This window comes from Oncorhynchus mykiss, chromosome 32 (genome assembly GCF_013265735.2).
Source record: "Oncorhynchus mykiss isolate Arlee chromosome 32, USDA_OmykA_1.1, whole genome shotgun sequence".
NCBI lineage: Eukaryota > Metazoa > Chordata > Actinopteri > Salmoniformes > Salmonidae > Oncorhynchus > Oncorhynchus mykiss.
In genome coordinates, this window is record NC_050572.1 from 37,332,794 (window position 1) to 37,358,237 (window position 25,444).

The window sequence follows — 25,444 nt, forward strand, 5'->3', positions numbered from 1 at the left end:
AACGTTAGCTTGTTTCAACTCTGCAAGTTATCTAGCTAACGTGACCTAGCAGGGATCGAAAGCTAGCTAGTTAACGTTACCCTTTCAAACCTGTGGTCTGGTTAGCCTGCTAGTTTGTAGCCAATGCCAGGAATCAAGTTAGTTAGCTTTCGTAGCGACGAATTTAGCCAATTTGGCTAGCTAACATCGGGAGTATGGGGTAACGTTAGTTGCAGCGTGGTGAGGGTGAAAATCTGCATAGCTAGCTAGTTGTAGCAACATGACTTTCTACAATTTCTAGTTAGCAATTTGACATCAGTAATACTCTGGAGGCAGTGGAAACACTATTCCAGCAAGCCCAACCCCGATTGACTTCAACGGCTTTAGATACGGCTGTTTTTTCTCTCGAATTCGAACAGACATACGCTACATTTTTGGTTTGCGAAAAGGCCATACGCCTTAGACCGGATATAGACTTGCACAAACCGGATGTCCCAACCCGGAAACGAGAGAAAGGCCAGCGAAGAAAGGGGCGGAGAATGCACGTTTACACGCACCACGTCAAATACGTCTAATTTCATTGGAAACATGTCGGCAGCTGAGAAAATGACCAAGGTAAAGAAATTTTCGTTTTATTTTCTTAGCTAGCTAATTTACAACGGCTATGTTGATTGAAAATTAGTAATTTATTCAATACATCGAAGATCCATACACGAAATGCAAGTTGTTTTGCTTGCATATTCTTGTTTCTGGCATTCGGCTAGTATGAAGCCAGCCCCCGTAAACAATTAACGTAGCTAACTAGCTTGCCAGACACAGGTAGAAAAGAGCTCTGGAAGATTTAGGAAAAGGTTCACAATTAAACATTTATAGCAAATATTCCTACATTTTGCAGTACATTTTGTGGAGATTGAGCGTCCAACATTTTCAATGGTACTGAAATGTTTCAACTTCAGTAGCTATCTAGTTGGCTCGTGCACAACGTTACAATAGGAAAAGTTACATTTCTATGCGTGCTTGCATTTGTGTCACTCACTATAATTTCAACATTACCCAAGGAGATGACACTTCCAGCCATTATGGATGTTAACATTTCTCTTGTTACGGTTGTATTCATTCATTTATTCAGTATATTATTTGTAATGTGATCTGAAACTGTTGCACAAAAAGTGAGTGCCTCATGTGCTGCTCATGTATTTTCCCAATGTTAGGAGTTTTCTGAGAATGATGCATCGGAAACCGTACCTAAAGTGAGAGACTCAAGCCAGACAGATGAAGGTATGGATGTAAATATTTGTCTACTGTAGATTTTCAAATATATACACATTTTTATTAGGGTTGTGCTGTGCATGTTGATGCAGAGGCTTTGCATGTTTCCTAGGTGATGCAAGTACTGCCACAGCAGTGGTTACGAAGGACACCGAGCCGATGGGTGGAATGCTGTTCCAGGAGATTCAGGGGGATGGTTCGAAAAACGGGGAGGAGAGCGAACGACTATCAACAACATCCTCTTCTGTGTCCAGCAGAAACCTTGCAGGTATAAGATTGATCTTTCTAGTGTCCATGGTTACAAGACTGAATTAACATTGATTTCATGTTTATCTTATTGTCAGTTCTCTCTCTCTTCCTTAGTTTTCATAATCTGGTTTAACCTATGATTCCTTCATTTATTCCCCACTCACAGGACATGCAGCGAAGACCCTTCCATCCACATCCTCTTCACTCTCCTCCACTTCCTCTCCACCTGGCAGAGCAAAGATGAGTGTTTTTGGTCCTGGAAGTAAAGCTCTCCCCCCCCATCCCTCATCCTCCTCTCCCCATCCCTCATCCTCCTCTCCCCATCCCTCATCCTCGTCTCCCCAGACAGCAAAGATACACCGTGCTCGCAAGACCATGAACAGACCTCCCCCTACACAGGTGAGTCTCCTAAGACGATGGCTGGTAGTAGCACTATATTCTTTAGAATAGCCATTTATATTGTGATATCACTCAAAAAGGCCATATCTTATGTTTGTTAGTATGTTGACAAGAAGAGTATTTTACCCGCTCAAGGTTTCTATTCCTGTCACATTAACCACTTCCTGACCATCTGATCCATAGAGTTTTTGCCTTTCAGGTGAGATGCATTGAGTCTCCAATCGTGCCAGTCAACCCCACGGACCCCACGACCAGCTTCACGACAGACAGTGATACTGGTCCGTGTTGAAATATTGCATACATTTAGACTGAATTAAAGGAAAGATTAGCCCATTTTGAATGTTCTATATTATTTGTGCATCTCTGAGCGATGTTCTATCGATTCCCGGGGTCATTTCATGTCTCTGAGCCATTCCCCATTCAAGCAGGCTGAGATATAGCTGGTACACCACTTTTTTCCCCTCTGGGAATCGATAGAACGTCGCTCAGAGATGCACACACACAATATAACATTCAAAATGGGTGAATCGTTCCTTTAATGTTTGTGTAAGATTACTTACTGTTTAGTTTGAATTATGTCACATTAATTGTGTGTCTTTTACTCAGCGGCAGCAAAAAGGAGAAGGTTGGGCCAAGGTTTTGACTGTACACCTGAGAAGGCAGAGAGCGCTATAGGCACAGAGCAGAAGGTAAGGACAGGGAAGGGGTGTGTCAGTGCTTTCTAATAGCTTTGTGAAATAATAGTTGCTTATAATAGGTCTCATGTTGAGATATTAATTAAGGAGTGACCCTGACCTAACGTTTAGTTTTTCTTACTTGAATTTCAGGAAGATCGTGTACTCCGCGAGGCTGCGAGACGGCGTGATAGTTGGCTGGAGGACTTGGAGGAGGATGCAGATGAGGACGAGTTCCTTCTCTATAACCCCTATGCAAGAGACGACACGGATGCAGCCTATTCCGACAGCAAGGTCAGAGGCTAATATCAATGTAACTGATATGCTCACCACAGAATAAATATGATTATTGTGTGGCCACAACCCATTTGTATATACACTTTAACAGGCAGTTCAACCAATTTTAAATTAAATTAAACATGAATTTAGTTTGGCATGTTTTATCATCTCGATCAATGCCATTTAGTAAAATGGTCATGTAGTTTTCTTTATCAAAATCCCATATTTGTTTAAACACGCATTCAAAGATGGTTGAAAACCAGGAAGTGAACATGAAGAAAACTGAACCTTATTTATCACACATTTTTCTGTACTAATTGTATATAAAATGGGAAAATTACAACATTATAAAATGTTGTTCACATCTAAAACAAAAGTAATTCAAATAATTTTAACATTTTGTTTTACAATTTTAGGAACTCTTGAAAAATATGCTCTACCAGGTGGTTGAGTTGCCTATTAAAGGAATGCAAGAAGTCAAATGGACAATGGATAAATATTTTGGGATTTTTTTTGTCTGTGCAAATACACAACTTATTTAAAATCTGTATCATTAATCACGGTCTGCCTGTTATCGTCAGTATGTTTCACAATATCATTCAGTACATGTCATTTTACTGATACTCAAAGCATTTGAACTGTAAATGCATTAATTTACATTCATTTTAATGTTAATATTTTGACACGTGTATGATATTTATTAATATTTGATATCAGTCCCCATTTTTAACCGGGCCTATCGCCCATTAAAAGTAAATGACGCAGACATAATGTAAATTTATGTATCATTTTTTAAAATTATTTTAAAAGTATATGCAAATTCCTATACAAAATTTGTTTACTCTAATTGTGCAACTCAACCGGCTGGTTGAGAAGTTTGCGACGCTTTACCTATCAAAGTTTTTAGTCAGGCAAACAATTTCATTTATTGGCCTATGCTGAGGCTCAATACACATTTTGCAGAAAATATAATTTTCAGATATTTTTTGCTTGGCGTACCAGTTAGAGTTAATGCTGAATAGCCACAATTTTAAATAGTTACAAGGACACTGTTGCTGCTCTCTTACCATATGTATATCTTTCATTTGTTCCTTTTGTAGTCTGAAGATGGTAGAATAGAGGAAAGGCTACATGAAAGAGAGGCAGAGGAGTCTGGTAACATGACAGATCATGTGAGTAGTTGAACCCGTCCTGTGTTGGTAGTTACAATCATTTACCAGGCAGTTTTAGGCAATATGTGTTGCATTCGATTCCCTTGCTGGAACATAATGTCTATTTGGGCAAAGCAATGTTTCTCTGCCGGTCAACCAAACCCTCTTTGTCCACAGAGCTCTGAGTCGGACCCACAGAGGCAGGGCCAGAGGAACAAAGTGAGCAGCGATTCGCCATGGACTCGCCCAGGGCGGGGAAAAGGGAGAGAGAGAGTCGAAGGATTAGAGGCAGGAAGAGGCGGGTGACAGGGAGATGTTTATTAGTTTGTATAAATAGTATTATCACCGGCACTATCATCACCACAGTGCTCTATTGCTGGTCAATTATTATTTTCTGTTGTAACTCCCAGCAGTGTCGGCAGCATCTGCTCTAGGTGGGTCCCGCGAGTACACAGAGGTTGCCTTGGGCTCCCTGGACATCGCGGCTGCAGACAGCCTAACACGCTCACCTCACCACGGTGTGTAGATGGTGTTCACACCCAATATACAATCCGCATGTCTTTATCCATGGACTCTCTGGGTCAAATCCTAGCTTGACGTATGCTTTCTGTAACTTTGACACAAATCTCCCATTGATGTCTTGTGAACACATGATTTGCGAACATAATTAAAGCCATGATATGGCTCTCAGTGAATAGCACTGATTATCTGCTACAGTACCAAATAACACCGATGATGTTATCTGCATGCCTGTGTAGAAGGCAGTGATGGTGGGGAGACGGAGCGTCTGGAGGAGCTGCCTCTGTGCAGCTGCAGGATGGAAGCACCACGCGTAGACGGCACCAGCAGACGGCCCAACAGACTCTGCATGGCCACAGAGAGCGTCAATGGAGAGGTGTGTGTGTGGCTGGCTGGCTGGCTATGCACATGTTGCCTACATGAAGCTGTGTTTCACCTAGGATTCTTTTCAGCAGCGGTGGCAAAGTTAGTGTGGGGGGAGCTTGGTATTGGGTGTGGCCAATGGTGCAGTCTCGACTGAACGTTTTAGAGGTCGCGCTCTTGGCCGCACAGACAAAAAAAAAGCAGTTTAAAACAAATATCCTGAAATTTTGCCATGGGGTGAAGAGAATTTGCAGATTTTAAGCAAATTTCCTGCAATTCTTCACATTTTACCATGGCTTATGCCGTGTTCTTATGCTATCTAAGTGACTCAAACATTATTTTTATTCACTTAAATCTATGGGGGCCCCATACCGTTACTTTTTTGGAATTTTAGATTCTCTCTGTTGGTTTAGTTTTTATTCTGTTGGTTGTTAATTCTCAAAGATGATCTTTATGAAAAAATATTTATCTCCATTATCGTCTACTTATTTTTTACTTCATATTTTTAGGAGTCGCTGCTAAATGAATATAGGCGATTCATCTCATTTATAATCAACATATGACTCTTCAATACTTACTTTCCCTTTCAATTTTCCCTCTCCCTCTCTTTCACAGCTGGTGGGCTGTACCAATATCATTCTGAAGGGGGAGACCATGCGCCCGTCCAGTCGGGTTTCCCTCATGGTGCTGTGCGAGAGCCATCGGTCACATATGGTCAAACATCACTGCTGCCCTGGATGTGGATACTTCTGTATCGCGGTGAGGTTTTGTGCCACCCCCACAATCACACATACTGTCTGAACTGGTTAGGTGAAAGAAAATTCCAAGTAGACATCCTCCATATTCTTTTCAAACTTAGCTTGTGTTTTCAGATCTGTAAAGATGGAGAGGAGACAGAGAGGGCACTGCAGACACTTGAGATGCATTATAAGTCTGCATGTACAGTATATGTTTGACCTGGCCTTAACCCACACACCCCTCCCTAACTGATCTCCCAGGGCACCTTCCTAGAGTGCTGTCCGGACCAGCGCATTGCCCACCGCTTCCACCGGGGCTGTGTGACAGTGCTGGGGGCTGGGAGGGGCAGGGGCATGGGCACAGGCATGCTCTTCTGCCCCCACTGTGGCGAGGATGCCTCGGAGGCCCAAGAGGTCACCATCCCCCCCTCAGCATCTGCGGTCACTGTGGTCACCACCTCAGCCTCCTCCACCACCACACCGTCCCTCCCACCCTCCATTCCCTCGGCCCTCTCCCTGGCGGCCTCCACGGGGGCGCTGAAGAACGGGAAGAGGCCAGAAGGCCCTATCAGGTGAGGATGGAGGCAGAAAGCGGGAAATGAAGATGTGGGATATGACTAAGTGTAGGATGCAGTATGATTTTTTTCTTCTACACTGCACTTCAATCATTGGGTGCTTTTGTTCTGCTTGTTGCATATTGTCTGTGATTCTGTATTATTTGATAACTATTCATGTGGAAATTATGGATATTCGCACTACCCTAATTGTCCCAGTCTTTTTTTTTTTTACACACTCTTTCTCTTCTCTATCCGTCAGTGCGAGGATGCGTGGGGTGGTAAAGAAGGACCCGGAGCAGCAGCCCCCCCAAGCTGCTGTGGCAGCCGGGCCTGTCAACGCAGCTCCCCCAGGGGAGGGGGGAGTGGACAGTGTGGGACCCTCCCTCTGTCTGCCCAATGGGAAGCCAATCTGTCCCAGTGCACTTCCCCCTGGGCCCAGTAGGGCAGCGCTGCAGAAGGCTATTCTCACCCAGGACACTGAGAGGTGAGACAAAATAATGAAATAGACTAATAATGGTCTGTTTTTTTTAGAATAATAATTCTTTATTGCAAATCAATGATTCATGAGAATTGTTTACAGCTACACTTGAGCCCTGTTTAGATGCTTTGAAAATACATCCATCTTTCCTCCCCTTTTCTGAACTGACTGAATTGGGGAAATGTATTTAATGGTGTTGGATCAGTGGTTAGTCCAAGGAATAGGTGTGGGGGAGATGCATTTTACAGAGTCCTGACAGCCATAACATAGGAGCTGTTCTCACTTGGTGATTTATTGGTTGTGATTGGTCAGGAGGAAGAAGCTGAGGTTCCACCCCCGCCAGCTCTATCCAGCCGCCAAGCAGGGCGAGGTGCAGCGAGTTCTGCTCATGCTCAGTAAGTGTCATAAGGAATCTGTTCCTATTTTACTGTTTGGTAAAATAGACATTCCTGGTTTGATTGCATATTTTGTCTAAAGGGGTTTGCTCTCCTCATCTCTCTTTCATCGGCTCTGGAAACTCATGTTACCACTGTTCTTTCACATAAGTCAAATCAAATTTTATTTGTCACATACACATGGTTAGCAGATGTTAATGCGAGTGTTGCGAAATGCTTGTGCTTCTAGTTCCGACCATGCAGTAATATCTAACAAGTAACCTAACAATTTCACAAATCAAATCAAATCAAATCAAATTGTATTTGTCACATACACATGGTTAGCAGATGTTAATGCGAGTGTAGCGAAATGCTTGTGCTTCTAGTTCCGACAATGCAGTAATAACAAGTAATCTAACTAACAATTCCAAAACTACTGTCTTGTACACAGTGTAAGGGGATAAAGAATATGTACATAAGGATATATGAATGAGTGATGGTACAGAGCAGCATAGGCAAGATACAGTAGATGGTATCGAGTACAGTATGTACAAATAAGATGAGTATGTAAACAAAGTGGCATAGTTTAAAGTGGCTAGTGATACAAGTATTACATAAGGATACAGTCGATGATATAGAGTACAGTATATACGTATGCATATGAGATGAATAATGTAGGGTAAGTAACATTATATAAGGTAGCATTGTTTAAAGTGGCTAGTGATATATTTACATCATTTCCCATCAATTCCCATTATTAAAGTGGCTGGAGTTGAGTCAGTGTCAGTGTGTTGGCAGCAGCCACTCAGTGTTAGTGGTGGCTGTTTAACAGTCTGATGGCCTTGAGATAGAAGCTGTTTTTCAGTCTCTCGGTCCCAGCTTTGATATTACCTGTACTGACCTCGCCTTCTGGATGATAGCGGGGTGAACAGGCAGTGGCTCGGGTGGTTGATGTCCTTGATGATCTTTATGGCCTTCCTGTGACATCGGGTGGTGTAGGTGTCCTGGAGGGCAGGTAGTTTGCCCCCGGTGATGCGTTGTGCAGACCTCACTACCCTCTGGAGAGCCTTACGGTTGAGGGCGGTGCAGTTGCCATACCAGGCGGTGATACAGCCCGCCAGGATGCTCTCGATTGTGCATCTGTAGAAGTTTGTGAGTGCTTTTGGTGACAAGCCAAATTTCTTCAGCCTCCTGAGGTTGAAGAGGCGCTGCTGCGCCTTCTTCACGATGCTGTCTGTGTGAGTGGACCAATTCAGTTTGTCTGTGATGTGTATGCCGAGGAACTTAAAACGCAGTCGTGGGTGAACAGGGAGTACAGGAGAGGGCTCAGAACGCACCCTTGTGGGGCCCCAGTGTTGAGGATCAGCGGGGAGGAGATGTTGTTGCCTACCCTCACCACCTGGGGGCGGCCCGTCAGGAAGTCCAGTACCCAGTTGCACAGGGCGGGGTCGAGACCCAGGGTCTCGAGCTTGATGACAAGCTTGGAGGGTACTATGGTGTTGAATGCCGAGCTGTAGTCGATGAACAGCATTCTCACATAGGTATTCCTCTTGTCCAGATGGGTTAGGGCAGTGTGCAGTGTGGTTGAGATTGCATCGTCTGTGGACCTATTTGGGCGGTAAGCAAATTGGAGTGGGTCTAGGGTGTCAGGTAGGGTGGAGGTGATATGGTCCTTGACTAGTCTCTCAAAGCACTTCATGATGACGGATGTGAGTGCTACGGGGCGGTAGTCATTTAGCTCAGTTACCTTAGCTTTCTTGGGAACAGGAACAATGGTGGCCCTCTTGAAGCATGTGGGAACAGCAGACTGGTATAGGGATTGATTGAATATGTCCGTAAACACACCGGCCAGCTGGTCTGCGCATGCTCTGAGGGCGCGGCTGGGGATGCCATCTGGGCCTGCAGCCTTGCGAGGGTTAACACGTTTAAATGTCTTACTCACCTCGGCTGCAGTGAAGGAGAGGCCGCATGTTTTCGTTGCAGGCCGTGTCAGTGGCACTGTATTGTCCTCAAAGCGGGCAAAAAAGTTATTTAGTCTGCCTGGGAGCAAGACATCCTGGTCCGTGACTGGGCTGGGTTTCTTCCTGTAGTCCGTGATTGACTGTAGACCCTGCCACATGCCTCTTGTGTCTGAGCCGTTGAATTGAGATTCTACTTTGTCTCTGTACTGGCGCTTAGCTTGTTTGATAGCCTTGCGGAGGGAATAGCTGCACTGTTTGTATTCGGTCATGTTACCAGACACCTTGCCCTGATTAAAAGCAGTGGTTCGAGCTTTCAGTTTCACACGAATGCTGCCATCAATCCACGGTTTCTGGTTAGGGAATGTTTTAATCGTTGCTATGGGAACGACATCTTCAACGCACGTTCTAATGAACTCGCACACCGAATCAGCGTATTCGTCAATGTTGTTATCTGACGCAATACGAAACATCTCCCAGTCCACGTGATGGAAGCAGTCTTGGAGTGTGGAGTCAGCTTGGTCGGACCAGCGTTGGACAGACCTCAGCGTGGGAGCCTCTTGTTTTAGTTTCTGTCTGTAGGCAGGGATCAACAAAATGGAGTCGTGGTCAGCTTTTCCGAAAGGGGGGCGGGGCAGGGCCTTATATGCGTCGCGGAAGTTAGAGTAACAATGGTCCAAGGTCTTTCCTCCCCTGGTTGCGCAATCGATATGCTGATAAAATTTGGGGAGTCTTGTTTTCAGATTAGCCTTGTTAAAATCCCCAGCTACAATGAATGCAGCCTCCGGATAAATTGTTTCCAGTTTGCAGAGAGTTAAATAAAGTTCGTTCAGAGCCATCGATGTGTCTGCTTGGGGGGGGATATATACGGCTGTGATTATAATCGAAGAGAATTCTCTTGGTAGATAATGCGGTCTACATTTGATTGTGAGGAATTCTAAATCAGGTGAACAGAAGGATTTGAGTTCCTGTATGTTTCTTTCATCGCACCATGTCACGTTAGTCATAAGGCATACGCCCCCGCCCCTCTTTTTACCAGAAAGATGTTTTTTCCTGTCTGCGCGATGCGTGGAGAAACCTGTTGGCTGCACCGCTTCGGATAGCGTCTCTCCAGTAAGCCACGTTTCCGTGAAGCAAAGAACGTTACAGTCTCTGATGTCCCTCTGGAATGCTACCCTTGCTCGGATTTCATCAACCTTGTTGTCAAGAGACTGGACATTGGCAAGAAGAATGCTAGGGAGTGGTGCGCGCTGTGCCCGTCTCCGGAGTCTGACCAGAAGACCGCCTCGTTTCCCTCTCTTTCGGAGTCGTTTTTTTGGGTCGCTGCATAGGATCCACTCCGTTGTCCTGTTTGTAAGGCAGAACACAGGATCCGCGTCGCGAAAAACATATTCTTGGTCGTACTGATGGTGAGTTGATGCTGATCTTATATTCAGTAGTTCTTCTCGACTGTATGTAATGAAACCTAAGATGACCTGGGGTACTAATGTAAGAAATAACACGTAAAAAAACAAAAAACTGCATAGTTTCCTAGGAACGCGAAGCGAGGCGGCCATCTCTGTCGGCGCCGGAAGTGATGACAACAACTACCTTATATACACACAAGTGTAAAGGAATGAATAAGAATATGTACATAAAAATATATGAATGAGTGATGGTACAGAACGGCATAGGCAAGATGCAGTAGATGGTATAGAGTACAGTATATGCGATGAGTAATGTAGGGTATGTAAACATTATATAAAGTGGCATTGTTTAAAGTGACTAGTGGTACATTTATTACATCCAATTATTAAAGTGGCTAGAGATTTGAGTCTGTAGGTAGGCAGCAGCCACTCAATGTTAGTGATGGCTGTTTAACAGTCTGATGACCTTGAGATAGAAGCTGTTTTTCAGTCTCTCGGTCCCTGCTTTGATGCACCAGTACTGACCTCGCCTTCTGGATGATAGCGGGGTGAAAAGGCAGTGGCTCGGGTGGTTGTTGTCCTTGATGATCTTTTTGGCCTTCCTGTGACATCTGGTGGTGTAGGTGTCCTGGAGGGCAGGTAGTTTGCCCCCGGTGATGCGTTGTGCAGACCGCACTACCCTCTGGAGAGCCTTACGGTTATGGGCGGAGCAGTTGCCATACCAGGCGGTGATACAGGGTCGTATGCAAGTGAATGAATGAGATGACATTGACTCCTACTGCTGCTAATAACCCCTCCACTCCATGTCCTCTCTATGTTTGGTTCAGTGGAGGGCATAGACCCAGCCTACCAGGCTGAATCCCAGAACAGACGCTGTGCTCTCCACGTTGCAGCCCAGAGAGGCCTGCTGGAGGTCTGCTACATGTTGGTGCAGGTGAACAATCTTTTCTCTTCAATTACAACTGCGTGAAATTCATTAGGCAGTTTTCTGTTGCAAACGTTCTACTATGGTGTGCCCAAATGAATACGACCCTGCTTTTTATCGTTATGGTCAGTGATAAGTGACTCCTTTACACTTATTCACCCAAATATGGATCAGAGTGTCTCTCATACAGTTCTTATTCACCAGAGTGCTCAAATAAATGTCTCGTCTATCTACAGGCAGGCGCGAAACTGGATGTCCAAGACAAATCCATGAGGACCCCTCTCCTGGAGGCCATCATCAACAACCATGTGGAAGTGACCAGGTACCTGGTCCAGAGTGGAGCCTGCGTCTATCACACTGTGAGTGTCTGGTAAACAGCCCCTATACCAAAGCCGACCCGCTAACATTAGTAGTGGCTCTAATAACATGAGCCGTAAAGGATTTAAACCTGAAAGAACTTGATAATCACCTTGAGTCATCTCAGAAGTCAACAGGAGAATCTATTCTAGACTAACTGTAGCTTGAACCTGTAGGCGGTATGTTAATACAATCTTGATTGCGATCAAGTTATCCACTTCTGACCAATATTAAAATGAGAATTTCTTTGTCCACCTCTCCTATTGTCTACTTTCCACCAAACTATTGTTTTTTTCCATTCTCTTTCCATCTTCCTTTCCTCACTGTTTCCCTCTGTTTTTCTTCTCTTCTCCCCCTCTTCTCTCCAGGAGGAAGATGGCTACACTGGTCTCCACCACGCAGCCAAACTGGGAAGTCTGGACATTGTCACCCTTTTGTTGGAGACGGGACAGGTGGACATCAACGCACAGGTGGGGAAGAGCGAGAGAGGAACACTCTTGGGCTCTAGACAGGGTGGAAACAACCAACAAGTCAGTGTGTGTTTTATCAGTCTGTGTCACTCTTTGTCATGTTCATTGACCACGTTGTCTTGTGTTCTGAGAATTTTTTTTAAAATAATTTATTTCTCGATTCAGACTTCATGCACAGTTGATAATATGATTATCTTTATTTGATATGAACTTTTTAAAAAATTATATATTTTTTAATTGTTTTTTTATTATTATTATTTTTGACATATGCCAGAGTTTGTATCTAATTTCAAACTGTATGTTATGTTTGTCTCTGCACTGTAGTACTCCTTTATTTTGCGTAGCACTAACTTCTTCCTTTGAATGATTACTATACCTACAATGTACTCAATAACAGATACTGTATCATGTGTCACTTGGTAGTGTTAGGTACCTGTAGTTCTTAACTCAGTCTATTGACTAATTAACTGTTACCAGCAGAATAAATCTGTATGTTTAATCTACCAGTTCCATGTAATGTACTGAACCATAACACTTGTGTTTGGCTGTATTGGCTTGAGTACTATTGTTTTGTCCAGTCCCCTAACCCTCTGTCAATGTGCTGTATCCCCCTTTCAGGATAGTGGAGGCTGGACTTCTATCATCTGGGCTGCAGAGCATAAGCACATCAATGTCATCAGAGCACTGCTTAACAGGGGAGCTGACGTCACCCTCAAGGACAAGGTTAGTCTTTCTGTCCTGGTATAACAACATATTGGCATACAATGGCCAAACTGATTTTGAAGGAAGTTATGTAGGATTTATAGGCACAAATCCTTGAAACGACAACATTTGATTCTTTATTTAATGGTGTGGGTAATTTTGGTTATATGACTCAAATTCTTATATATATATATATATATATATATATTTTTTTTTTATGTCCATTAATTTGTGATTGAAGTCCCCCTGGGATGATAAAAATCTCTCCTCTCTCAATTAGGAGATGAATGTGTGTCTCCACTGGGCGTCCTTCGCAGGCTGTGTGGAGATAGCAGAGATGGTGCTGAATGCTGGCTGCCAGCTGTCCTCTGTCAACATGCACGGGGACACTCCCCTACACATTGCTTCCAGGGAGGGCTTCCTCGAGTGTGTCACGTGAGTAGCCCTATGGCCTGTCAATTGCATCCATCCGTCACTCCTATAGTGTCTCAGTTTGGAATAGAAGGAATTTGTCTGTAGATGATAATCTGAAGCCAGTTGAGCATTTTACACCCCCCCCCCTGAGATTACCCTCCCCATACACTAATCTGATCCTAGATCTGTGTTTAAGGGCACTTTAGCACCTTTGTTTGTTTTGATTGCTTACCTCCTTCTCTCTACAGGCTTTTCCTCTCTAGGGGGGCAGACATTGACATCATGAACAGGGAGGGGGACACTCCTCTTTCTCTGGCGCGTTCCGATTCGCCCGTCTGGGTGTCACTCCAGATAAACCGGAAGCTGCGGAGAGGGATAGCCAATCGCATGCTTCGTACAGAGAAGATCATCAGCAGTGACGTAGCCCAGGGGTATGAGAACGTGCCTATCCCCTGTGTGAACGCAGTGGATGATGAGGGATGTCCCTCAGACTACAAGTACGTCTCCGAGAACTGTGAGACTTCAGCCATGAACATCGACCGCAACATCACGCACTTACAGGTACATACATATGGTAACACCGCACACTTTTAGATGATCCATACTATGATACTTATTATCATTGATCAGGCATGTGTTTTCCCTTTCTACAAACCTGTGTCTGTATCTGTCCCTCAGCACTGCAGCTGCACAGATGACTGCTCCTCCAGCAACTGTCTGTGTGGACAGCTCAGTATCCGCTGCTGGTACGACAAGGTTAGTGACACATTTATTTTACACCCCACTTTATTTGGATTTTAAAGTATTCAGCCGTTCTAGCTGTAAATGTTGTAGTTTTTAAAATATATTTGAATAAGGAAACAATCTGGAACCTTGTAAAAATCCTGAGTTTTCAGAGAGCTTGCTTCTTCAAATTGTACACATTATCATCTTATTGAACTGTGGATAGTTTGTTAAACATAGATTATTTGTGATGGACTTTCCAAATAAAGTGTAACAAACTGTATGTCCCTTTTGTCACCCATGATGAAATTGGGGAGGGGACTGTGGATCTGTCTCCATCTCCGTTTGTACGTTCGTCACACACGATATCTCAGACACAATGGCCCTATTTTGACAACTTGGGTGAATGATGAGTCTTGCCATAGAGATCCAGACTTTACAAAATTACACTGATTGGCCAGATGGTGGCGCAATAACCATAGATTGAAAATGGTAACATTGAAAGGGTCACGCCCTCACCCCTGACTGATCTGTACAAAACTTGATATGTGGAATCTATGGACAAAGCAATATTTTCCAGACGAGTACCTAAAACAACATGGCTGCTATTGACCAATAAACATTCACGTGGGTGTGATCTGGCACACAAATGCATATAAGTCAGTCAAGGATATTCATATTGTAACAATTTGGTACACATGATGTGAACACTGTCAAGATTCAACATATGCAAGAACATTCATATCAGGCCACACGGGGGCGCTATAACAGGCACATGTTTGTTTCTCTTGATTTTTTTTATCAGAGTGCTGAAATTTGTCACACATGCTCAGGGATATGAGTCTAGCTAACCCACGTGATACCTCAGACTTCACTGGCCCAATTTTGACAACTTGGGTAGATGAAACGTCTGAAAAAATTTTTGCATAAAGCTTACTTAATTACAGTACCAGTCATGTCTGGACACCTACTCAATGCAGGGTTTTTCATTTTCTTTTTACTATTTGCAACAATGAAGAAGAATAATAGTGAAGACTTAAATGAAATAACACATGGACTCTTGTACTAACCCAAAAAGTTATAAACAAATTAGGTTCTTCAAAGTAGCCACCCTTTGCCTTGATGACAGCTTTGCACACTCTTGGCATTCTCTCAACCAGCTTCATGAGGTAGTCACCTGGAATGCATTTCAATTGACAGGTGTGCCTTGTTAAAAGTACATTTGTGAAATGTATTTCCTTAAATGCGTTTGAGCAAATCAGTTGTGTTGTGACATGGTAGGGGTGGTATACAGAAGATAGCCCTATTTGGTAAAATACCAAGTCCATATTATGGCAAGAACAGCTCAAATAAGCATAGAGAAACGACAGTCCATCATTACTTTAAGCCATGAAGGTCAGTCAGTACGGAAAATTTAAGAACTTTGAAAGTTTCTTCAAGTGCCTTCGCAAAAAACATCAAGCGCTATGATAAAACTGGCTCTCATGAGGACCGCCACAGGAATGAAAGACCCAGAGTTACCTCTGCTGCAGAGGATAAGTTCATTAGAGTTACCAGCCTCAGAATTTGCAGCCCAAATAAATGGTTTACAGAGTTCAAGTAACAGACACATCTCAACATCAACTGTTCAGGGGAGACTGCGTAAATCTGGCATTCATGTTCAAATTAATGAAAGAAACTACTACTAAGGGACACCAATATGAAGAAAGTTGCTTGTGCCAAGAAACACGAGCAATGGTCATTAGACCGCTGGAAATTTGTCCTTTTGGTCTGATGAGTCCAAATTTGAGATTTTGGGTTCCAACCACGTGTCTTTGTAAGAGAGGTGTAGAGTAGGTGAACGTATTGATCTCCGCATGTGGTTCCCACCCTGATACATGCAGGAGGAGGTGTGATGGTGGGTGTGCTTTGCTGGTGACACTGTCAGTGATTTTATTTAGAATTCAAGGCACACTTAACCAGTATGGCTACCCCAGCATTCCTCAGCGATACGCCATTCCATCTGGTTTGGGCTTTGTGGGACTCATTTGTTTTTCAACAGGACAATGACCCAACACACCTCCAGGCTGTCTAAGGGCAATTTGACCAAGAAGGAGAGTGATTGAGTCATGCATCAGATGACCTGGTCTCCACAATCTCCTGACCTCAACCCAATTGAGATGGTTTGGCCGCGGAGTGATGGAAAGCAGCTAACAAGTGCTCAGCAACTCCTTCAAGACTTTGGAAAAGCATTCCAGGTGAAGCTGGTTGAGAGAATGCCAAGAGTGTGCAAAGCTGTGTTCAAGGCAGGCTACTTGAAAATCTCAAATAAAATAAATATTTTTAATTAACTTTTTTTTTTATTACTACATGATTCCATATGTGTTATTTCATAGTAAAAAATAAAATCCCTAGAATGAAGTGTCCAAACTTTTGACTGTTACTGTATTTGATAAAATAAAGGATTTTCACTGCATCCGGGATAACGGATGTTTCGGGTTTACAGCCTCTTCCCCCTAAGATGAGGTTTGCCAGTAAACCAACTTCATTGACTGCGTTGCATCTGTGACACAGAGGAAGAATATCATTAACAATTACATTTTCTCCTTGAGTTTTTTTCACTTGAGGATACCTGGCTTTAAAAAAAAGAGTTAAACTTGAACAGAATCCAGTTTCTTAATAAATCCTAACAAAAACGGAATAAACAGTTTTCTGTAAACTATATACTTACTTTCAATGATGGCTGTAATGGCATCAAGTATATTGAGAATGAACATTGGAATATATTATCAGACTCCTCTTTAAATTCATACTTCCAGAATCCACTTTTATTCACCTACAAACGATCAAGAAATCTATCAAACATGTTAAATCCGATGTGGTCGGAGAGAGAAAAGGGGCTTTCCTAAAAGGTTGCTTCCCCGTTAGATCATGTCCCTCTTGAAGCACCATAAGGAAACATAGTCATGTATAACTTGCACTACTAAAGGAGTTATTTATATGTTGGTGTTCTTGCAATAAGATTCATTTTGGAAAAACATTGTGCCTTGAAAGTACACCATAGAACATAGACGTCTAGATATCACCTCGCCAATTGCGAGATACATAATTGCGTTGCGTCGTGATCTAAAAAGTTTGTCCACCATGTAGAGGTGATTTATGACAAATTACTCCGAAGAGAAGCCATGTGGATATATATCAATTAAATTCCGTTTAAACGAAGAATTAGATTTCACCTCCCTCCTATAAGCTACATTTAAACTGTTATGGACAGTGTTCTTGTATATCAGATTTTGCGTAACGTTTGAGTTGGCCCAACATATTTATGAACGGCTGTGCCTGATGTCCTTTGTGGTGGGCTGTCTCATGAATTGATATGATGTATTCAGGGGAGCAGACACCTGGCGCAGTTGATTCGTGAGTTGTCCTTGTGCCCGCTCATATACCCTATAAATATGTATTTCTTTGACAAATTTGTATACCGGTAGAAAAGCCACTTCTCTGATTGTCAGATGAGTGGCAACCCTGATTTAAAGCACCTGCTGCTCATTGGTTGTTCTTGACAAATGCTGTTTTTAAATTAAGATAATTATATCTACACACTGAAGAAGGCTGTAAAGCCGAAACGTCTGTGTACGCTATCACTGATGCAGAGAAAATAATAATAATAACAAAATAAAAATAATGAAGTAAGCTTTGTGACATTTTGAGCACGAGCCCATTAAACCTTTTTCTTTGTCTGAATTCGCGGGTTTTACGCACCAGACAAGCTTCTGAGAGGGTGATGGTTCTGTTTTGACGAATGTTGCGTCTGGCGAAAGAGATCCGGTATTTACAAATGTACACTGATTGACCCAATGGGGGCGCAGCATCTTTCTTGGGGGATTACATTTGTTTTCTGTGTTTACCAGGACCACCGGTTGCTCCAGGAGTTCAATAAGATCGAACCGCCTCTCATATTTGAGTGTAACCTGGCGTGCTCCTGCTACCGCACCTGCAAGAACAGAGTGGTGCAGGCGGGGATCAAGTAAGAGCTGTGTTTCTACACGACTGTACATATTGAAATTAAATTAGAACACTATTGTGTGTATATATAGAGTGCCTTCCCGAAAGTATTCATACCCCATGACTTATTCCACATTTTGTTGTTACAGCCTGAATTCGAAGTGGGTAAAACATTATTATTATTTTTTTTTTTTTTTTTTTTTTATTCTCACCATCTACACACAATACCCATAATGACAAGGTGAAAACATGATTTTAGAAAGTTTTGCAAATGTATTAGAAATTGTATCCTGAAATCTCATTCACATAAGTATTACTACCCCTGAGTCAATACATTGTAGAAGCACATTTGGCTGTGATTATAGCTTTGAGAGTCTCCTTGTATACAGTGCCTTGCGAAAGTATTCGTCCCCCTTGAACTTTGCGACCTTTTGCCACATTTCAGGCTTCAAACATAAAGATATAAAACTGTATTTTTTTTGTGAAGAATCAACAACAAGTGGGACACAATCATGAAGTGGAACGACATTTATTGAATATTTCAAACTTTTTTAACAAATCAAAAACTGAAAAATTGGGCGTGCAAAATTATTCAGCCCCTTTACTTTCAGTGCAGCAAACTCTCTCCAGAAGTTCAGTGAGGATCTCTGAATGATCCAATGTTGACCTAAATGACTAATGATGATAAATACAATGTGTAATCAAGTCTCCGTATAAATGCACCTGCACTGTGATAGTCTCAGAGGTCCGTTAAAAGCGCAGAGAGCATCATGAAGAACAAGGAACACACCAGGCAGGTCCGAGATACTGTTGTGAAGGAGTTTAAAGCCGGATTTGGATACAAAAATATTTCCCAAGCTTTAAACATCCCAAGGAGCACTGTGCAAGCGATAATATTGAAATGGAAGGAGTATCAGACCACTGCAAATCTACCAAGACCTGGCCGTCCCTCTAAACTTTCAACTCATACAAGGAGAAGACTGATCAGAGATGCAGCCAAGAGGCCCATGATCACTCTGGATGAACTGCAGAGATCTACAGCTGAGGTGGGAGACTCTGTCCATAGGACAACAATCAGTCGTATATTGCACAAATCTGGCCTTTATGGAAGAGTGGCAAGAAGAAAGCCATTTCTTAAAGATATCCATAAAAAGTGTCGTTTAAAGTTTGCCACAAGCCACCTGGGAGACACACCAAACATGTGGAAGAAGGTGCTCTGGTCAGATGAAACCAAAATTGAACTTTTTGGCAACAATGCAAAACGTTATGTTTGGCGTAAAAGCAACACAGCTGAACACACCATCCCCACTGTCAAACATGGTGGTGGCAGTATCATGGTTTGGGCCTGCTTTTCTTCAGCAGGGACAGGGAAGATGGTTAAAATTGATGGGAAGATGGATGGAGCCAAATACAGGACCATTCTGGAAGAAAACCTGATGGAGTCTGCAAAAGACCTGAGACTGGGATGGAGATTTGTCTTCCAACAAGACAATGATCCAAAACATTAAGCAAAATCTACAATGGAATGGTTCAAAAATAAACATATCCAGGTGTTAGAATGGCCAAGTCAAAGTCCAGACCTGAATCCAATCGAGAATCTGTGGAAAGAACTGAAAACTGCTGTTCACAAATGCTCTCCATCCAACCTCACTGAGCTCGAGCTGTTTTGCAAGGAGGAATGGGAAAAAAATTCAGTCTCTCGATTTGCAAAACTGATAGAGACATACCCCAAGCGACTTACAGCTGTAATCGCAGCAAAAGGTGGCGCTACAAAGTATTAACTTAAGGGGGCTGAATAATTTTGCACGCCCAATTTTTCAGTTTTTGATTTGTTAAAAAAGTTTGAAATATCCAATAAATGTCGTTCCACTTCATGATTGTGTCCCACTTGTTGTTGATTCTTCACAAAAAAATACAGTTTTATATCTTTATGTTTGAAGCCTGAAATGTGGCAAAAGGTCGCAAAGTTCAAGGGGGCCGAATACTTTCGCAAGGCATTGTATGTCTATCAGCGTTACACGTCTGGGTTTGGGGTTTTTCTCCCAATGTTCCTTGCAGATTTTCTCAAGCTCTGTTAAGTTAGATGGGGAGTGGTTTCCACCGGTCTAATGTCCATTGCTCATGTTTCTTGGCCCAAACAAGTCTCTTCTTCTTATTGGTGTCCTTTGGTTGTGGTTTCTTGTCAGCAATTTGACCATGAAGGCCTGATTCATGCAGTCTCCTCTGAACAGTTGTTGAGAGGTGTCTGTTACTTGAACTATGTGAAGCATTTATTTGGGCTGCAATCTGAGGTGCAGTTAACGCTAATGAATTTATACTCTGGAGCAGAGGTAACTCTGGGTCTTTCTTTCCTCTAGCGGTCCTCATGAGAGCCAGTTTCATCACAGCACATGATGGTTTTTGCGACTGCACTTGAAGAAATGTTCAAAGTTCTTAATGCTCCACATTGACTGACCTTCATGTCTTAAAGTAATGATGCTGTAGTTTTTCGAGCTTTTCTTGCCATAATATGGACTATCTTCTGTATACCCACCCCCCTTGTCACAACACAACTGATTTGCTCAAACGCATTAAGGAAAGAAATTCCACAAATTAACTTTTAACTTCTTGACGCACCCATCCCTTTAGCGGGATCATTTTCATCAACACCCGCTGAATTGCAGCGCGCCAAATTCTAAGTAAATTACTAAAAATATTTAATTTTCATGAAATCACAAGTGCAATATAGCAAAACACAGTTTAGCTTGTTAATCCACCTGGCGTGTCACATTTCAATAAAGCTTTTTGGAGAAAGCATAACAAGCGTTTATGTAAGAACATCTCTCTCAGTAGACAATATTAAACACTAGCAGCCAAGTAGATTGGTCACGAAAGTCAGAAAAGCAATAGATTAAATCGCTTACCTTTGATCTTCGGATGTTTGCGCTCACGAGACTCCCAGTTACACAATAGATGTTCCTTTTGTTCCATAAAGATGATTGTTATATCCAAAATACCTCCATTTGTTTCGCGCGTTATGTTCAGAAATCCACAGGCTCGAGCGGTCACGACATCGCAGACGAAAATTCCAAATAGTATCCGTAATGTCCACAGAAACATGTCAAACGTTTTTTATAATCATTCCTCAGGTTGTTTTTAAAATATATAATTGATAATATATCAACCGGGACTGTCACTTTTTCAATAGGAGAGGGAGAGACAATGGGTGCCCCACTCTGTTGCACAAGCAAAACTCTGCGAACACTGACGCGATGTTATCTTTCTCGCTCATTTTTCAAAATAAAAGCCTGAAACTATGTCTAAAGACTGACACCTTGAGGAAGCCGTAGGAAAAGGAATCTGGTTGATATCCCTTTAAATGGAGGCAAGGCATCCTAATGGAACAGAGCGCTTTCGGGAAAAACAGCACTTCCAGGTTTGATTTTCCTCAGGTTTTCGCCTGCAATATCAGATATGTTATACTCAGACAAAATATATATATATATATATATATTTTTTTTACCCCTTTTTCTCCCCAATTTCGTGGTATCCAATTGTTGTAGTAGCTACTATCTTGTCTCATCGCTACAACTCCCGTACGGGCTCGGGAGAGACGAAGGTTGAAAGTCATGCGTCCTCCAATACACAACCCAACCAAGCCGCACTGCTTCTTAACACAGCGCACATCCAACCCGGAAGCCAGCCGCACCAATGCGCCGGAGGAAACACTGTGCACCTGGCCACCTTGGTTAGCGTACACTGCGCCCAGCCCGCCACAGGAGTCGCTGGTGCGCGATGAGACAAGGACACCCCTACCAACCAAGCCCTCCCTAACCCGGGCGACGCTAGGCCAATTGTGCGTCGCCCCACGGACCTCCCGGTCGCGGCCGGTTACGACAGAGCCTGGGCGCGAACCCAGGGACTCTGATGGCACAGCGCCACTGTGCCACCCGGGACTCAGACAATATTTTGACAGTTTTGGAAACTTTAGTGTTTTCTATCCTAATCTGACAATTTTTTGTATATTCTAGTTTCTGGGCCTGAGAAATCGGCAGTTTCAAATGGGTATGTTTTTTAGCCAAAAACAAAAATCCTGCCCCCTACACTCTAAGTTAAGAAGGCACACCTGTTAATTGAAATGCATTCCATGTGACCACCTCATGAAGCTGGTTGAGAGAATGCCAAGCGTGTGAAAAGCTGTCATCAAGGTGGCTACTTTGAAGAATCTCAGAATCTCATGCGTCTTCACTATTATTCTACAATGTAGAAAATGATACAAATAAAAAAAAACTTGAATGGAGTAGGTGTCAACTTTTGACTGGTACTGTATATAAATGAGATATTTCTGTATATAATTGAATGAATTTGCTACAATTTTGCTACAATTTGCTACAATTTCTAAAACCGTATTTTCACTGTCATTATGGGGTGTTGATGGTTGAGAAATCAATTTAATAAGTTTTGAATTCAGTCTGTTGCACAGCAAAATGTGGAATAAGTCCAGGGGTATGAATACTGAAGGCACTGTATCTATGACTGTACCCTCATCTCTTACTCAAACACATACTTTGATTTATCTTGTCAGTCTTTATGATGGTGGTGTTTGACGTCTTACATTGTCCCGTGTGGCTCAGTTGGTAGAGCGTGGTGCTTGCAATGCTAGGGTTGTGTGTTTGATTCCCACGGGGGTAAGAAATATGTATGCACTCACTACTGTAAGCCACTCTGGATAACGGCGTTTGCTAAATGACTAAAATGCTAGTCTTACTCTGGTCTGTGTCCTGGTACAATATCACTTGTATACGTTCTCTCACTCTTAGGGTGCGTCTACAGTTGTACCGGACAGAGAAGATGGGATGGGGAGTACGGGCTCTACAGGACATTCCCCAAGGCAGCTTCATCTGCGAGTAAGTGTGTGCGTTTGGTTATTCAAAGAAAATGTGTGTGTATAAAGGCAATTCGTAATCCAATTCCAAACTTGCCTTGAGGCCACAGGTATGCTCCGATAGTGTAAAAACGAGCATACATTTTATTTTCCATACAAAGGTATTTTCATGGGCTATATTCCCTCGGTGGTCAAATTGATCAGATTTAAACGGTAAACACAAAGTATAGACTAATAACAGCTTTCTTTAGTTCCAACTATTTGCGTAGCAGTCAAAAAACTGTAAGTACTGCCATACATGAGGCCAAGTTGACTCCTACTGCCAAAAACCTAAATAGGTAAAGGGAAGGGGAACATGAAAGGGAAAAAGGCTCCATAATGCTTTTAAATACCCATGAAAACCAAAAAAAACATGTTCATCAACCATACTCATTAATTTATAATGCAATATGTATACTTATATTCAAAAATATGTTTCTAAATGGAGCAAAACAAATATAGCACAAAGAAAATTGGATTTTGGCTCCAACAGTATGATTGGCTAATTTAATGTTTTGACAGTTTGTCAATTAATTCATTGGCTTGTTGATGAATGTAAGTAACATTTCTCTCCACACAGATATGTTGGAGAACTGATCTCTGATGCAGAGGCAGATGTAAGAGAAGATGACTCCTACCTCTTTGACCTGGACAATAAGGTACCTCATCTGTTTTTTTCTCTCATAGGATTACACATAAACAATAAAATATTTCTAATTTGATTTGTCACATGCGCCAAATACAACCGGTGTGGACATTACCGTCATTTAGACACAGAAGTTTAAAAAAAATGGACTACACTGATATTCCTATCCACCTTAATACATCTCTCTCTCCTTCCCTCTAAAGGATGGGGAGGTGTACTGCATCGATGCCCGTTACTACGGTAACATCAGCCGCTTCATAAACCATCTGTGCGACCCTAACATCATCCCTGTGCGTGTATTCATGCTACACCAGGACCTGCGCTTCCCCCGCATTGCTTTCTTCAGTTCCAGAGACATCCTCACAGGACAGGAGCTAGGGTGAGAGGCTGCACCGCACACACACTGTGGATCTGAGCGCCAGACACAAAATGGAAGCCCAGTGGAGTGATTTTGTTACTGCCTTAGGAAAGTTGAAACATGATTTGGCACCACTTTTTCAGTAACCGTAGCATCTATTCCGTGTATCACTTTTCTTGCACCAGAAATAAAATGGCCTGAGTATATTGTTTATTCCACTAGGATTGTGATATTAACATGCATTGTAATTCCAGGCTGAGAATTGTGTCAATGCTCTTTCTGTGTAAACAGGTTTGATTATGGAGACCGCTTCTGGGACATAAAGAGTAAATACTTCACCTGCCAGTGTGGATCAGAGAAATGCAAACACTCAGCGGAGGCCATCGCCTTGGAGCAGAACAGGCTCGCTCGACTGGAGGCCTGCCCAGAATCGGAGACTGACCCTGGGCTTGCCATGTTAGGAAACTCCTAGGCTTCCCTGGGGCCTGTTGCGTGTATTTTTTTTACAGTCACTTCATTTTGTACGAATTTGTGCATTTATTGTTTCAGTGTGGTAGACCAATCTTAACTTCTTCGATGTATGGGGTATAAGTGACTGGAAAAAAAGTTATCTTCTGTGTAAGACCCTTTCATACAGTACAGTATTGCCATGAGAGATCAAGTTATGCTCACCACTTGCTGTGCCAAATACATACTGAATAATTCATTTCACAGTACTCCACCATGATAGTCTACTGCTGTGAAGCAGTTGAAGTTACCAACAGCTGACTTGTGTAGTAATGAAGTTTTGCATATGTCTTTGTTTTTTTTAAAACAAAGTCCATTTTGTTTTATGTTCTGTCATTTAATAAATGTGACTACAAATCGACTAGTGGATCTACATTTGTTTCAGCAGTGTCGCATTTCATACAACTCACTGAATATCAAGCAGCCGAGACAATCCAGAGAATTGGTTGTTCTAATTTCTACATAGTTTGCAGAAACAGTTGAGATAATGTAACATTCCATCTGTACCTTAATTATTTTTAGTTTGAACCTTTGCTCTGAACAGCACCTTAATCTGGTCTTGGACAAAGTTTTTGGGACGTGTTGTATAGGTGCCACTATCTGCGAGTCAACTCAACCATGCTTTCCTTTGCCCCAATTCATGGTTATTGCAAAGTCTTCTACAGCTCATGATGGGAAAGGGAGTATGAACTCTTCGCTTTTATAACTTCTCCAGTAACACTGACAGCAAAGTCCATCTGACAGGCTTGTTCATGTTAATCACTGAAGATCATGGGGAGACTGAATGAAACCTTTACAAAGCAATCAGGGCTTTTAGTGTGACGTAAGTCACTCCCTCAAACATCCTAAATACACTGAACCAAATTGTAAAGTGTTGGTCCCATTTTTCATGAGCTGAAATAAAAGATCCCAGAAATATTCCACATGACAAAAGCTTATTTCTCTCACATTTGGAGCACACATTTGAACATTGCCAAGATAATCCATCCACCTGACAGGTGTGGGATATCAAGAAGCTGATTAAACAGCATGATCATTACACAGGCCACTAAAATGTGCAGTT

The 25,444-nt window shown here is 42.5% G+C and overlaps 1 protein-coding gene across 4 annotated transcripts; it reads left to right on the top strand.

Annotated features, from left to right (window-relative positions):
• Positions 1 to 479: 479 nt before the first annotated feature.
• Positions 480 to 24,742, top strand: LOC110487637 (histone-lysine N-methyltransferase EHMT2). 4 transcript variants are annotated; one of them, XM_036971050.1, is made up of 27 exons: positions 483 to 594; positions 1,191 to 1,257; positions 1,361 to 1,516; positions 1,664 to 1,896; positions 2,096 to 2,174; positions 2,506 to 2,585; positions 2,724 to 2,864; positions 3,950 to 4,021; positions 4,178 to 4,298; positions 4,414 to 4,518; positions 4,759 to 4,895; positions 5,498 to 5,641; positions 5,881 to 6,191; positions 6,436 to 6,660; positions 6,967 to 7,049; positions 11,220 to 11,326; positions 11,554 to 11,676; positions 12,043 to 12,204; positions 12,763 to 12,867; positions 13,127 to 13,281; positions 13,509 to 13,821; positions 13,939 to 14,016; positions 17,874 to 17,989; positions 22,767 to 22,853; positions 23,451 to 23,529; positions 23,720 to 23,895; positions 24,166 to 24,742. In XM_036971050.1, the coding sequence occupies exons 1-27, from the start codon at positions 568 to 570 to the stop codon at positions 24,344 to 24,346; spliced, it is 3,663 nt and encodes a 1,220-aa protein (XP_036826945.1). In that variant the 5' UTR covers positions 483 to 567; the 3' UTR covers positions 24,347 to 24,742. The 4 variants fall into 4 exon arrangements, 3 of the variants coding, with proteins under 3 accessions (XP_036826945.1, XP_036826944.1, XP_036826946.1); XM_036971049.1 differs by having other exon boundaries at positions 484 to 594; positions 2,503 to 2,585; XM_036971051.1 differs by having other exon boundaries at positions 485 to 594; positions 2,503 to 2,585; positions 12,043 to 12,144.
• The last annotated feature ends 702 nt before the right edge of the window (positions 24,743 to 25,444 follow it).